The 16,105-nt window shown below is 43.4% G+C and overlaps 1 protein-coding gene across 2 annotated transcripts in view; it reads right to left on the reverse strand.

Annotated features, from left to right (window-relative positions):
• Positions 1–354: 354 nt before the first annotated feature.
• LOC129387016 (uncharacterized) overlaps positions 355–16,105 on the reverse strand; it is a 403,253-nt gene continuing 387,502 nt past the window's right edge. For both annotated transcript variants that reach the window (XM_055075645.2, XM_055075644.2), the window contains one exon: positions 355–652. In XM_055075645.2, the coding sequence (XP_054931620.2) occupies positions 637–652 (16 nt within the window). In that variant the 3' untranslated portion in view covers positions 355–636. The remainder of the gene's footprint in view (positions 653–16,105) is intronic.

Genomic DNA, 16,105 nt, shown 5'->3' on the forward strand with positions numbered 1-16,105 from the left:
TAATTCTAGGTGTGCACTATGTGTTATGCCACATTATCCAGATATTGTGAAGTGCACATTTAGATGTGCATATTTTCAAAATGCAAATACAATCGCACAATTTTTTTATGTAAAAGGAATCTGTTGTGAAATGGGGGGGGGGGGGGTGAAATGTTGGTAAGTGCATCGTCACTGGCTTGCAAAATAGCAAAACTATTCTGCTTTGAAAATTATTTATTATAATTCTATTTACCGCTTTTTTTCTGTAAACCAAGCAACCAGATGTTTCATGGACACCCCGTGACCAAGAATAGGTGGGAATTATAACACTGGTAAATGGTTCAACAAAGAAGAGTCAGGTTGCAGTTGGCTTCGTACGAGAATAGAAAAGTGCTTTATTTTAGAGCAAGAAAAACTGACGAATAAGTAAGCGACATGAAAACAAACCACAAACAGAAACTTCTTCTGTATAAGACAACCAGCTTAAATATTAAACCATAATGGTGTTGAAAGAGTACTGAAAGTGGCCTCGGCATTACGTTGTTGAAAACATTTGCTTTAATGCTCAGTCTTGAGACACCTGATGATGGAGAGAACTGTTGGTGCAGGGCCGTGCTGCTTGCTTGAGCGGTGGATCTTGGTTCTTGTCTCATGGTGTCATGCTGCCACTGATCTGAAAAACAAAAGTTGAGCTTTATTATAGATATCGCAGCACCATGAAGTATAGAGCTCAGTAAGGCAGTCTAGCACAATATTTTTTGTTTCATGTAGTTGACAAAGCCATGCAGTGTGTACGCATCTGATAACCATGTGTGGGCAAATGCATATAATCTTATTATACCAGCCAGACGACTATCTTGAGTTACCTGCAGGGTGCTAACGTTGCTAACCAGCGCACTGTACACATTTTGAAACGAACAGCGCTTGCCGTGGCACAAAATTCGCACGGAGCCATGCACACAACAAATACACACACACATGTATGTAGCATAGACTCCGTGTGGTGTCCCTGTTTGTTTAAAATATGTAGAAAGGCAGAAGATCGCAGTAAAAAGCTCCATTTTATTGTTTCGGTATGCACTAAGCTAGATGACGTGTGAATCTCAGGTTAATTAAGACGTCTATGAATTTCTCTTTTAAGTACTCCTAAGCATACAAAAACACATTCAGTATGACCCTTGCTTCATATTAAAGAAGGCAACAGTAAATGAACCCAAAGAAAGCAAAATATCTTCTTCGGCGCTCCACCCATTAAGCTTCGGCACTACAACTACCACCGTCCCACTGTCGTTTTTTTTTCTTGCTTCGGTTTTTATGCATGTGACCTATTCATGACAAGATTAATAAGCCGTGTGTGCAACTGTGGGCAAAACATTTTCTAAACCATGCAGCCCATTATAATTGAATATTAAGGCTGAATATCCCCATTCTCTCATCACTTATGTTCCTATAGCTGTTCTAAACTACCTTAGCAGCAAAAGCTTGATGTGGGCGAGTTGGTTTCGCATACTTGAAGAAAAGAGCGCTACGAAGACGCGGACTAAAAGAGGAACATGTACGACGGATAAGGCGCTACTTCCAACTAAATGTTTTTCTGAAGAAACAGGATTTTTAATAGATACAACCTAGAATGGCCCATCGTGACCTCACGACATCCCTATCTCATTAGAAGAGCTATCTGTTTTTTGGTAAGCGTTACTCAAGGGCAGCTAATGCACGTGCCGCCGGCATTTGCTATGTAGAAAGCTTCTAATATCTCCCGTTCTAGTCCATCTCTAGACCATCCAAGAAATCTGGTATCACGAATATACGGACGGCAATTGTGGCGTTTACAGTGTTCTGCCAGATGGCCCCCCGAATTTACTATTCATTTAACTACCTTACTATTCCTTTCCGGTCACATGCACAAATCGCAGCATAGAAACCGATTAGTGAAGTGATGTTTCTTTAGCGGAAACAATAAATCTAGCACCACTTTCGAGATAATAATGATCCTTGACAATTAATGCGATTATCATTTGGGCAGCAGTCCGAATGGCGAATCTAATCTGCACGGTCCACTGGGCTGCACTCTTCGGCTGCTGCTGTATCCACGGCACGTGCCCATCTTGCAACTACGTCGGTGAACTTCAGCTACTGCGTTCGCCGGTCACCGGACAAGAAGCCGTGCAAAAATGCCAATGCTTCCCGTTGCTCGTCATTTAGGCAGCAGTGGTTGCGGCTGTGTGCAAGTAGTGATGCTTGTGTTGCTCCGTCCAGGTTCGTTGCTTCTTTGTGCACTCGATTCTATATTGCGTTTTCGCCAGCTTCAACTGCTTCCTGTACTTTGTGCTTGCTTTTTCCATTGCCAAAGTTGAGCATGCGGACTTTTGCTGAACTAGCAAACGATTTGCAGGCTGTTTGTGAGGAGGTACATTTCACGCTTTTCGAAACAGTGGCTAAGATAACACAGGACGAGGAAAATGCGCTTCCGAGAACCGTTTAATCAGCATACTGAAACTAATGCTCACATTTTTGGCAGTGGCAGTTGCGGCGGTCTGAACAGCGTCTAATTCTCCTGCAATTTGTTCGCAGGCTGATTTTTTAGGGCTTCCGTGGCTATCTTCACGTGCGGCCATATCAACTGCGCAGCGCCACCTAGCGTGGGGCTCTTCACGACCTGCTGCGTCGGCGTGGTCTCCTCCTACGCGAGCCTAACGACGTTAGGCTCGCGTAGATTGTTTCTTCCCTGAGACACCGAGTTCATTGGTTTGTTCCGCTTGCTCAGGCGCACGTTTCGTCTTTGTGTGACCAAAGAGCATGCCGAGCTAATGAGAGGGTGGTGCGAACGGGGTGCGATAACGCTACCGCGTTCCACTCTTGAAGGCGAAGCATAAGCGTCCTCCAATTTTTTGTTTTTGCTACAACTGCTGCCAAGTTATACTTTCTTGTTGCCCAACTCTATTGTCTTGTGCTGAAAGATGTCGTCAAACGCGGAAAATTGATATGCTTGAATCATTGTTCAATGCGAAGATGGAGACCTTGGTAAGTGACCTACGTCGAAAATCAAGGATGGACTGTCAGGCGAGAGCTTGAACCCGCGTATTACCCTCAATGCGAGTATCAAGCACCTCAGCGGCATCTTCGATGAACTTATCACGAGACAGGGCGATCTGCTTGCAACGAACAAAGCCCTGATAGCACGCAATAATGAGCTTAAAAAGAAAGTCGCGCATCTGGAATAGTATTCTCGAACGAATACTGTCGAGACTAAGGGTTTCCTGTCCACCGATGGGGAGGACTGTGTCGCAGTTTTCAAGTTAATGGGTGACGTGATTCAATGTCCTGTTTCGCCCTCTGACCTAGACACTGTAGCTTGCGTGCCTATGTAATCTGGCGAAAAAATAAACAGAATTGCCCGCTTCTGCTGCCGTGACAAGGAAAACGAATTCAGGCGCAAAGTGCGAAAGGCCCGCCTACAAACCAAATTGGTTTCTCAGGCTCCACCCCCAGCTCCAGTCTTTGTAAAAGACCGTTCAACTCGCGACGACAAGAGGCTCTTCGCGAAGGCACTCGCCCTAAAGAGAAACAACTGGCAGTTCCTGAGGACAGATAATTGCCTCATTAAAGCTCATAAGAGCAGTGACAGCAAAGTAGTGCGCATTTCATCTGAGGCTGACCTGCGCATCGTCACCTAACCGTCTTTCATTCATCTTTCCCGCGCGCCTGCGCTCCTTAATCTGTCATGTCTTTGATGTCCGCGGAATGATTTAAGTATCAACTTTCGAGTAATAATGGTTCATTGATCCATTTTAACGATGGAACCCTTGAGAGGAATCATGATAACATTAGCAACTTTATCACCAATCTTGATCCCTCTTTCACGTTTATTTGTATTTCTGAGACCTGGCTTTCTGACAGGGATATTAATTTATACAGTTTTGCATAATACTATTCTGAATACTGTCATCGTTCGTCTGATAGTCATGGAGGTGCTGCGATTCGGATCGAGGCTGAACAACCTTTCTTTGCACATAATCCTAAAAATCTTATTCTTGGTTCCATCTATTGTTCCCCACCATCTTCTGTCATCGATTTCCTACTTGCTCTTGACGTCATATTTCACAAATTATCGTCGAAAACTAGAACGTTTTAATCATTGGCGACATTAACATTACCTTACTCGATACAAATACCAGTGGATATACAGCCTATTCAAAATGCTTTTTCGGATATGGCCACGAGCCGCTTATTACCTGCCATACCAGATGTTGCCATAACGGAACACAAACACTTCTTGATCATGCGTTAGGTAACATAACAGTATCAATAAATAAATAACACCGTCCCCTGTGTCGAGGGTACTGCCTACTGATATAACCAATCATTTTCCCATTTTCGTTAAATTTAACAGTCTACGGCCAATCACCAACATTTCTTTGAGTACATCAGGATTTAACCAAGCGGCATTTATTCATATCATTACCAATACTACTTGGACGCCGGTCAATCTGTTGGAAGACCCGGCAGTAGCAGTTGATGAATTCTCTACGTTGTTTTTACATGCCGTTTCAATAAGCAACAGGAACGTTAGGCGGAAGAATAAATATAAGTATTATAAAGGAGATTTATTAGGGTAGCATAACTGACTGGTGTAGTCACGACATCCGGCTAGTGAACAGCCGGCAGCGCTTCCGCGACCACTTCATGGATCACGTTACGGAGGTGAGACGGCAAAGTGCTGGCAGACTCCTGAGTGATGGACACCAGAGAGAGCTGTCGCGCGACTTCTTCGCTCACGAAATCCTTGATTTGGGTTATCAGGGAGGCTTATTCTGGGCCGGTGGTCAGGCTGCAGAGTGACGCCGCATATTGGTTGGGATGTCGCCTTGTCAGTGCTCGGTGCTTGCGTAATTCATCATAGCTCTGGCACAAGCTGATGACGTCGCCAACAGTGCGCGGGTCCTTGGCCAGAAGCATCTGGAACGCGTCATCATCGATTCCCTTCATGACATGCTTGATCTTTTCCGCTTCCGTCATGGCAGCGTTCACGCGCCTGCACAAATCTAGAACGTCTTCTATGTAGCTGGTGAATGTCTCACCCGTGTCCTGTGCGCATGTGCGCAAACGCTGCTCGGCTGGGAGTTTCCTGACGGCGGATCGGTCAAATACTTCTGTAATCGACGCCTTGAACGCCGACCACGTTCAGATGTCCCGCTCATGATTTCTGAGCCAGAGACTGGCCACGCCCGCGAGGTAGAATGATACGTAAGCCAGTTTGTCCGAGTCATTCCATTCGTTGTGAACGCTCACCCGTTCGTAGGACGACAGCCACTCTTCAACGTCGTTGTCGTCGGTTCCGCTGTAGATAGGAGGCTCTCGCTGGCGAACGGTGCCAGCGCAAGGGACGGGTGGGAATGGAAGAGTCTGCTGGTCTGCGCCTGGCAGGGCGGAGGGTAGCGTCCGAGAACGGAGTTCCAGGATGGTAGAATGGAACCTTACCCCGCACCTCCACCACTTATAAAGGAGATTTATTGGCGTTCGTTGCGACCTCCGGTTCTAGGATACGCCGAGCAGTTCCCGAGCTCGAGCCTCTGCTGCGCGCTTGATGCTGCCGGTGCTGCTGACTCTGTGCGCACGTTCGTTCTCTTCGTTACAGTATGCTTGCAACGCGTGGATGACGTCTGCATTACTGACCAGTTTGAGGAAAAGAGATCACCTATACAGAAAAACTAAACGGCAACCTTTTAATTCTAATTTGGCCCGGTGTTATAAAGCAATTGTTATACTGTTAACACGCTACTTAAACAGGCTAAACGGCGCGATTATTATAAGGTATTTATTAAACATAGCAATAATACAAAAGCGCAATCGAAGCTTCTGAACGAATTCATGAATAAATCTTCTACGCCTGAACCCGCCATGGTTGCTCAGTGGCTATGGTGTTAGGCTGCTGAGCACGAGGTCGCGGGATCGAATTCCGGCCCCGGCAGCCGCATTTCGATGGGGGGGGGCGAAATGCGAAAACACCCGTGTACTTAGATTTAGGTGAACGTTAAAGAACCTCAGGTGGTCAAAATTTCCGGAGTCCTCCACTACGGCGTGCCTCATAATCAGAAAGTTGTTTTGGCACGTAAAACCCCATAATATAATTTTTTTTCTACGCCTGAACGATGTTCTAAAATTAACCTGAATGTTACTACATACCATGAGCCCGCCCATGTTGCCAATGTTTTTAGCGATTATTTTGCTCTGTTACAAATAAATAACGACACAGTCATTCAGCCAACATTGTATAGATCACCTCACAATTCCTTTCTTTCCCCTGTTACTGCTCGAGAAGTCTATTTAACAATCTGTAGCCTGGAAAACACGAGCCCGGGTTTAGATAACATTTGCGTACACCATTTAAAGTTAGTTGCTAATATTATTTCTGAACCAATGTGTATCATAACTAATCGCAATTTCGAAACCGGCACTTTTCCTCTATTTTTAAAGAAGGCTAAGCTTATTCCAGTATTTAAGAAGGGTGGCAACACCTAATTTCTAACTGCAGACCAATATCTATTCTTTCCTCTTTCAGTAAAATTATTGAACATTTATTAGTTAAACGTTTAAAGAGCTACCTTGAAAAAATTTATATAATTAATCCGTGTCAGTTCGGTTTCCGTTCCGGAAGTTCTACTTGCTTAGCATTGCTCTCTTTAACCGATTTTATTAGGAATCTATAAATCGCTGCAAATTTGTTGGCTCTGTCTTTTTAGATTTCACCAACGCTTCTGACACGATTAATCACAGCATTTTATTCACCAAATCTGACGCATACGGTATTACTGGTCCGCCTTAACTCTATTAAAAAGCTTTCTGTTGGACAGGCAGTACTTGGTTTCTCTAGCTGGTGCCCTTTCTCAAACTAGAATAACTAACTTTGGTGTACCCCAGGGGTCTATTCTCGGTCCATTGCTATTTATTATTTACATTAAAGACCAACCCGACCTTTTAAATTCATCTTACTGCGTTTTATACGCCGATGACACCACCTTATGATTATCAGACACGTCGTTAATCTCATTAAAATCAAAGTTAAGTGCTGCGCTAATTGACATTATAGAATGGTATCGCAGTAATTACCTAATTATTAATCCCAAGAAAACTAAATATATAATATTCAATAGTGGTCAAAGGGTCCTAACTTCTCGACTAGCGTTAACACTTGGTGCTCATCAAATTCCAGCCGGTCACTTTGTTCTATTCCTCGGTGTTCTCCTAGACGCTAACCTCAAATTTGACTCCCACATTAACAATACTATGAAAAAAGCGGCATTTCGCGTTCGCGCTCTAATAAAAGCACTCGCCCTGTTTTCACGCAACGCTCTTTTATCACTTTGCTTTTAATCATGGTCATATTAACTATGGAATCGCTGCCTGGGGTAACACGTAAAATAGTCACTTGTCATCAGTTCAGCATTTACAAAATCAAGCCATTCGCATCATTACTAGCAGTCCTCACCAGTTAAATGCATCCATGTTGCTCCGTCAAAACCTCATTTTAACGACTGCGAACTTGTTTTATTATAATTTAACAATCTGATTTTTCAAGTCACTTAACAACCAATAGCTTTACGAATTTGTTGACTTCAATGATTTACATAACTAGAATAGAACTAGGTTTGCCTTTAAGAGAAATTTTCTACATACGAATTATGGTTAACTAACATAATTTTTGCTGGCATACCTTTATGGAATCGTTTCCAATCAAACATAAAATTAATAACTTCATTCTATGCCTTCAAAAAATCCCTTAAAATTTACTTTTGAGGCATTGACGCAATTATGGTTCCAAATGTTTAAGTAATTTATTCTTATCCCTGTTCCACGTATGTTTCGCTATTTACGTGCTTACCGTTGCCTTTAGTTGATTTGTTTATAAATGCTTCTTTTTAAGTATTCTCTTGCTTTTTATGTCCGTTGAAATTTTTTATATCTACATTTTTAGCACCCTGATTTATTTATTATTTATTTATTTAGAAATACTGTCAACCCTCAGTTGAGGGTCATAACAGGGAGGGATGTTACATATACGTTCGTACAAGACAGCCAGATACAAAAGAAATATGCACATGCACTGCAGTGTCCTACGGATACAATACAAGATACAATATACAGACTATAAGACATGTATTCAAATGTTCAACCAGCTGCCGCACGCACACAAACAGAAAAAAAGGAAAAAGAGAAAAAAGGAAAGAAAAACACTTTACAATATCCACGTGGTACAGTTTTAGTAAAGAACCTTGATTGCATTTGTAAATAATGCAGTATCAGAACTGCGAACAATTTCTGCAGGCAGCTTGTTCCACAGCTCTATTGACTCTGGGAAGAACGAACAACGAAAGGCATTGGTTCGGGACAAGTACGGTTGAACAGCTTCACTATGATTTAAGCGGGAGCTCAGTCTGCCTGGAGGTTTTAAATACAAATCTTTATTAATTTTTAGTTCGCCGTGAATTATTTGAAATAACGTTTTTACTCTCTGCTTCTTGCACCTATCTTCCAATAATTCAAGACCGCAAGACTTTAACATCGCCGCAACTGAGTCTGTCCTTCTATATTTTGAACAAATAAAGCGCGCCGGCCGGCGTTGCACCTTCTCTATTTTGGCCCACAATACCTTTTGATGGGGCGCCCATGCTACTAACGCCTATTCTAGGGATGGTCGAATAAGCGACTTGTAAGCCAGCAGTTTAACATCTTTTGTTGCCCTCCCCAGTTTCGCTCTTAAAAAACCCAATTTCTTCTGTGCCGCAGAGCACACTCTTTCTACTTGATTGTGCCATTTTAAATCATGCGAAATAGAGACACCAAGATATTTGAAACAAGGAACATTAACTAGATTGTAGCCTTGAATATCATACTGAAAAGTAACAATATTCTTTTTTGCAGCGATATGCGTGTATGTGGTCTTATCAAAATTAATTCGCATTTCCCTCTTGTCACACCAACTCCCAAACGCCTGAAGGTTTCGGTTGAGCTTAATCTGATCCTCTAAACAAGATACCGGCGCAAAAATCAAGCAGTCATCTGCAAAGAGTTTTATCTTAGCAGAACTATCTAAAGCGGTTGCTACGTCATTGATGTAAAGCAGAAAAAGTGTTGGTCCTAACACGGACCCCTGTGGTACTCCCGAGTATACATCTACAAAACCAGACTCGGAACTATCAACGCGAACTGCCTGCTTGCGGTTAGTTAAATAATCTTCAATCCATTTTAGAACGTCGCCATTTACACCTGCTTTGTACAGTTTAAAAAGTAATTTACGGTGGGGAACCTTATCAAAGGCTTTGGCAAAATCAACGCATATAATATCCATTTGTTCACGGTTGTCCATAGCTTTGGAAAAATCGTGTAATGTCTCAATGAGCTGTGTCACTGTGGAAAGTCCCCGTCGGAACCCATGCTGGCATGCGCAAAGGAGGCCATTTGATTCTAGGAAGATAATTATATGTTTTGCTATGACGTGTTCCATAACCTTGCAGCAAACTGACGTAAGGGATACAGGACGGTAGTTATTCATTAGAGTACGATTGCCACTTTTAAATATGGGGATAACTACAGCACAACACCAGTCCTGTGGCACGGAATGGGTGCTTAGTGATTTATGAAAAATAATTACCAAATAAAATGATATACGCCCCTCTGAGTAAAGTTGATAGCGTCCATGGAACTTTCGCTGAAAGATACCCCATCATCTACTGGAAATGGTCGATCACTGCGCGTGAATACTGATTGGAAATATTTATTTAATCCATCAGCGATAACACCTTTTTCTTCTACTAGAACATTTCCTACCGTCATTTGCTTTATTTCTTCCTTTCTGCGGTCTAAATAACGCCAACATTTTTCTGGGGAAGTCTTAAGAAAATCACTTAGATTGCGATTAAAAAATGTTTGCTTCGAACTGAGTAACAAAGTCTTTATTCTCTGACGTACTGCGTGTATTTCCCTAGGATCTGCTTTTCCTTTGCGCAGCCTTTTTAATTTCCGTTTCGCGTGAACAATATCCCTAGTTATCCATGGGTTACTCCGCTTCGTTTTCTTGAGTCGGGTCGGAACAAACTGATCTATGCAGACTTTAATAATAGCCTGAAAGCGCTGCCACAAATCTTCAACTGTTTCGACCTCGGAGACATTTTCAAATTCGTTGAAACACTTTTCTAAATAATCTAGAAAAGACGTATCATCGGCCTTAGCATAGTCTTTGATTTCAACACGCACAGTAGGTTTTGTAGGTGGTGGTGTACAAGAAAGCACATTCAGCAAAATGATTTTGTGATGGGATATACCATCGGTGACTGCCATTTCATAATCGCCTACTTTATAGGAAAGGAACACCAAGTCAAGCAATGACTGCGATTGGGACGTTATACGTGTGTTTTCCTTCACTATTTGCCTTAAGTTATGAAAAAATGTGATATCAAATAATTTTTCGGTACTAGAAATTTCTGTATTTCCAGGCGAAATAAGTTCCCAATCGATATGTGACAAGTTAAAATCACCAGTCATTATTAGCCTGGTGTTCCTGTGTACATGTGAGTAAAGAAACGTATTTAACATATCTAGAAAATCAGGTGAAGTAGTTGGCGGCCTATAAACGACTCCTATGAGGTACGACATGCCAGAAAACATGATTTTAAACCACACCGATTCCGACATGTCACACATAACCGTACAGGCTGTCAGCGATGATTTAACAATAATGGCCACACCACCACCACGAGAGTCCCGATCCCACCTGAACATTGTGTAGCCAGGCGGGATAATGCAGTCGCAAGAAATAGCACTGTTGAGCCACGTTTCCGCAATGCAAACGACGTGCGATCGCTCAGATAGCAACAGACATTCTAATTCAGTAACCTTGTTAAGAATACTGCGGGCATTGAACGAAACGATTCTGAGCTATGCTGTATTTGAACTGCAGGAAGGCATGCCCTCCTTGTCATTGCAAGCTTCCCCCGACACTTTGCGATTGCTATGGCGGCCCTTATCACGGCGTTCTTGGCAAAGAATACGCTCGTTGCGACTGTGATCCCAGGCATATAGACGGTCATCAATCTTAAGCTTATCATGAACCAGAGACACCTTTTGCTTATTGTCCCTTTCTAAAATGGCAGATTCCCATAGTTTCTTTCTAACGTCTGCAGTTTCTTTTGCATAATCATTGCTGACGTGAACAGATTTTCCCTTAAGTTTCTTGCAATTCTTTAGAATGCTGTCCTTTTCCCTGCTGTCATAGAATTTCATTATGATAGGTCTATGCTTTTCTGGCTTCTTCCTTCCAATACGGTGAATTCTTTCTATTGTGGTGACTTGGACACCTAGTTTTTTTTTAAAAATATTATCTGCAACAGCTGCCCTGAGACCTGACTCTGTTTCGTTCGCCTTTTCCGGGACACCAAACACTAAAAGGTTGTTACGCCGCCCACGGTTTTCAAACTCAACTAATTTTTTGGCCTGTTGCCTGACAGTATCCTCGAGATTATCTATTGTTGTGGTCATCTCCTGGATTACCACAAGGTAATCTGACAGCTTTTCTGTCCTTGCTGAGAGAACACCAATTTGTTCTTGAATTGAATTAAGTTTCCGGTCGGTTTCTGCCTGGTTGTCTAGAACGGCCTTCAAATACTCTTCCGTCGGGGGCCCTGGAGATTTTCCTCAATATCTCCCGATGTCAACAACAACAGCATCACTGACCAGCAGTCAACCAAAATGGCGCGACATCTGCGATATTTTTACTTTGTATTCATTTGGGTCTGAGGATTATAATTTTCTCTGTTCCGTTGTGTTCTCCTAAAACTAGTACAGCGCAACGCAGAAAGGAAGAAAGAAGAAGCTGAGCCGGCGAGGAACAGCGCGCTGACTTGCAACTGGTTTATTCACAGGTTGCACGAACTATATGGCTAGAAGAAAGCGTCAGGACGTGCATCAAAACGCTTCCTTTGGAAGCGTTTTGATGCACACTGGCAGAAGGCTACGCCATCATGAGTGACAGAACGCGCAATTCTCTCATGCAAGGTTAAACTGATCAATAAATCTTACTTCCTGTGGAGACGGGCACAAAGATGGCGCGCTAACGCACGTGCTGCCAGCCCTTGCTATGAGATCAGTTTCAATAATCTCGCGCGTAAGGTGTGATCGGTGCTTTTTTTAGCTCATCACACCGATAAAAATTCGGCTTACATCCACAGTCGCGACAGTGAATTCTGAAGTATAGCTCGGTGCACGTTGCAATTATGTTCTTTTAGCCTTTCATTAAGGCAGCAACCAGTTTGGCCTACACATCTCTTCTCGCATGATAGTGGTATTGAATAAACAACCCCAACTACGCAAGACCCAAAACGCTTCTTGTGCAGGGTCGAACAGACAGTAGTGGGCGGATTGAGTGCACTTACGACAGTACAGAGCTTGCGAAACGTAACTGCCGAAGGAAACACTACTTCTACGTTACCCTTGCGGCCAATCTTTTTTATCTGTGGGAGATATTATGCAAACGTGGTATGGCTACCTGCCTTTTCAATTCATAATTTCTTTGCTGGGCTTCCGTGTCCTTCTTTAGCTGCTTTAATAGCTTCTGAGCTATGGCCGAAAGCCTTGTGGCCGGGTACCCGGCTGTACCAGCTTCAGATAAAACGCAATACCAACTTGCCCGATCCTCAACCCTAGTTATCGTTCTGTTCCTTCGTTACATGATTTTAAGGTTCTGTTGTACGCCGATTTATTTTTTTTTTTTCATATTAATACTGAACATTGTAGTCCTAATCACGTTTCTGTTGATGCACTTCACCTCTTTATTCCTCTCAGTGTACATTTTGTAATTTTTTCTGTCCTGCCACCTATGTAATTTTTTTTTCTGATAGTTACCCACCGAGGTTCCCCGTTACAGTATTTGACTTCGGGACCCTCGTCTGTAAAACAAAAGTGTAACCATTTTCTTTGTTGTAATGAACAAACTTGATTTGATTTGATTTGTGCGCACAGGACTTTGTGAGAGCGCACTTGACACATGGCTGTTCCATTACAACAACAAAAAATGCAACAATGTGATCAAGGACAGTATTGCCAATACACATGATCGCATAAAAGTCAACGTATTGTGAAAAAATTAGAGGCTGTCTGCGAACTTTAGTGAAATTCTTTTCCAAAATTTTACTTCAAAATTTTCAGCCACAAAAGTACTGTCAATGTGATCACTAGAACATAGCACAAAGGATTTCCTTGAGTAACAAAGTGTTTTCTAGTGAGCAGCCTACTTCAGAATATATCAGTAAAGAAAACAGCAACGTTAGAACCAATGCATATTCCTGACTTGTGTTAAAACAAAGCCCCAGTCTTTCCACCTACGAGAGTTGACTTAGTAAACATGAACAAGGATTCCCAGGAAACGGTCCCATAAATAATGATTCCTGATTTTAATCATAAATACAATCCTCAATTCTCTTTAACAAACACTTACGTGGCCGAAAGTAATACCTATCTTCAGTATCAGTACTGAGAGATTCACCAAGACTCGATTTCTTCAAGCGCTAAACTATACGAGTTTTTCAAGCGAAATAGGTCCAGAAAGTTTAGGGAAGTGTCGTAGTTTTGCAGGTAACGAGTGAGAACATACCCTTCTCAAAAATAATTGCACGAAAGGCAATGCCCTGCCGATACGTTCCAGCAAAAAAGAAAAACAATTACAAAGTGAGCATACTGGTTTTCTTTAACTAGATTCAACGTCAGGATCGCGCTTATGACAAGGAACATAATAGAGAGCAACGAGTGGGCAAGAGAGCAACGTAGGCAGCATGGTTCACGCTTGGCCCGTTTGCGCTTCGCAGGTTTTCCTGTCATCCATCCTTATGCTGTGCCTGCCTCCTGCTCAGACGGCAATCACCGTTCCTACAACTCTGGAACGCCTGGATTACATCGTAGAATGCCACGCTTTTCCGGGTGTTATCTCGGAAGTTTGCCCAGCACCGCAGCTCGCTGTCTGCAGGGAATACTCATCGACACTGGCATCAGTTCCTGCGACTGCCTATATCTACTGGCGGAACGTTCGTCACTTCAGTGGGCAAGAGAGCAACGTAGGCAGCATGGTTCACGCTTGGCCCGTTTGCGCTTCGCAGGTGTGTAAACGATATTCTTTATATGTTAAAAAAAGCGACAACCCGTACTTGCTGTTGCTCCCTTGCCCACAAGTGTTTTATGAAATTGCCTGTGACTGTTTTTCGTTAGTGTTTCTACTACTACGCTCCGGTGATGTGGAAACAAATCCCGGGCCTGACACTCGTTCGGCATCATTGCTTTCCTTGGAAGACTTGCGGGTTCTTTTTCATTTACTGAAAGATTTGCATACTCGTTCTGTGCAATCGGCACGAAGTAAGGCCGAACTGTCCGCTGACATAAAAGCCATAAAAAGCAGTCAAAAAAGTATCGAAACGAAGATTGGCAACATTCACGATAGATTGGATAAACTCGAAGAAAAAAATAAATCGTTCGACAATATGTCTGGAGAACTTAACGGATTACGCCAAACAGTGGAAGGCGCTACCGCCAGGCATGACTCCTTGGAAGCTCGTGTAGACGATTTAGAAGATAGGTCGCGTCGCGACAACTTAATTTTTCGATGTATACCTGACTCTCCTGAATCGTGGGACCAGTCTGAAGCACGTGTCAAATCTGCCCTTCTTTGTGTTGCGGATAATTGGCCCGATAATGCTATCGATCGTGCGCATCGTATCGGACCTTTCGTCGCCAATAAGTGCCGCCCCATTATTGTGAAGTTTTCAAACTATAAAGTTAAACAAAAAGTTCTGAGTGCACGTAAAAAGGTAAAAGAAAATAGCATCACTATGAGCGAAGATTTTTCACCCGCAATGCGTCGTATACGCTCGAAACTTGCTGATTTTGCCAAAAGTCAATCGGAAACTGAGCCCTATCAGCTTAGGTACAAAACACTTGTTATGAATAAAAAGCATTACGTGTACACTGCTGAAACAGACAGCGTCGCTGAACGTAAGCAATATGCTTCATCTGACAACCGCCGTACAAATGCCAACGCAATTAAAGGTGCATCAAGCTAGAGGTGCGCGAGAGGCTGTGGGCAAGATCAGTTACACACATCTGTACTCTTTACTAATATTCGAAGTCTGTCTAATAAGCGTGACCGTTTAAACTCTGCTATTGATACTTGCAATGCACGCATTCTCGTATTAACAGAAACCTGGCTTCGGCCAGAGGTAATGGATCATGAACTTTTTTGATCAGTTAATAAATTTTCTGTATATCGCTGTGATCGAGGGTCGCGGACAGGCGGTGGTGTATTGCTCGCTATCTCAAACGAACTCCCATCGTACCGCATCCACATTCAAAGTGAGTTGGAAACCGTTTGGGTTGCCGCAGAATTTCCCAAGCAAAAAATAATTATTGGTGTCTGTTACCGCCCCCCTTCTCACAATTCCATTTTCGTTAACGAACGACAGCGCACCGGGAATGGCACGCTCACGCTGGTTCTTGTTACAGGGCGCTATCTCCTGCGCAGTCTGTTCTTGGCTTGTTCACCCAAGCCAGAACTTTGGTGTCAAGCTGCCACCACCACTATCTGCATCACAGCGCTGGAGACCGGTTCTGGACGAAGCTTGCGACACCAACTGGCAACGCGGGCGTGCGACGACTACCCTCGACACAGCGTGCGGAAGCCTTAAATGCCAGCCATCAACAGCGCACTTCGGGCACGACAGCGCACCGGGAATGGCACGCTCACGCTGGTTCTTGTTACAGGGCGCTATCACCTGCGCAGTCTGTTCTTGGCTTGTTCACCCAAGCCAGAACTTTGGTGTCAAGCTGCCACCACCACTATCTGCATCACAGCGCTGGAGACCGGTTCTGGACGAAGCTTGCGACACCAACTGGCAACCCGGGCGTGCGACGACTACCCTCGACACAGCGTGCGGAAGCCTTAAATGCCAGCCATCAACAGCGCACTTCGGGCACGACAGCGCACCGGGAATGGCACGCTCACGCTGGTTCTTGATACAGGTCAGTTACCTGAATAATGCGACGTATGTTAGGAGCAGTAACTACTGTTTATGTGCGGTGTCGTGCCCTG

This window comes from Dermacentor andersoni, chromosome 2, assembly GCF_023375885.2.
Source record: "Dermacentor andersoni chromosome 2, qqDerAnde1_hic_scaffold, whole genome shotgun sequence".
In the NCBI taxonomy this organism is placed as follows: domain Eukaryota; kingdom Metazoa; phylum Arthropoda; class Arachnida; order Ixodida; family Ixodidae; genus Dermacentor; species Dermacentor andersoni.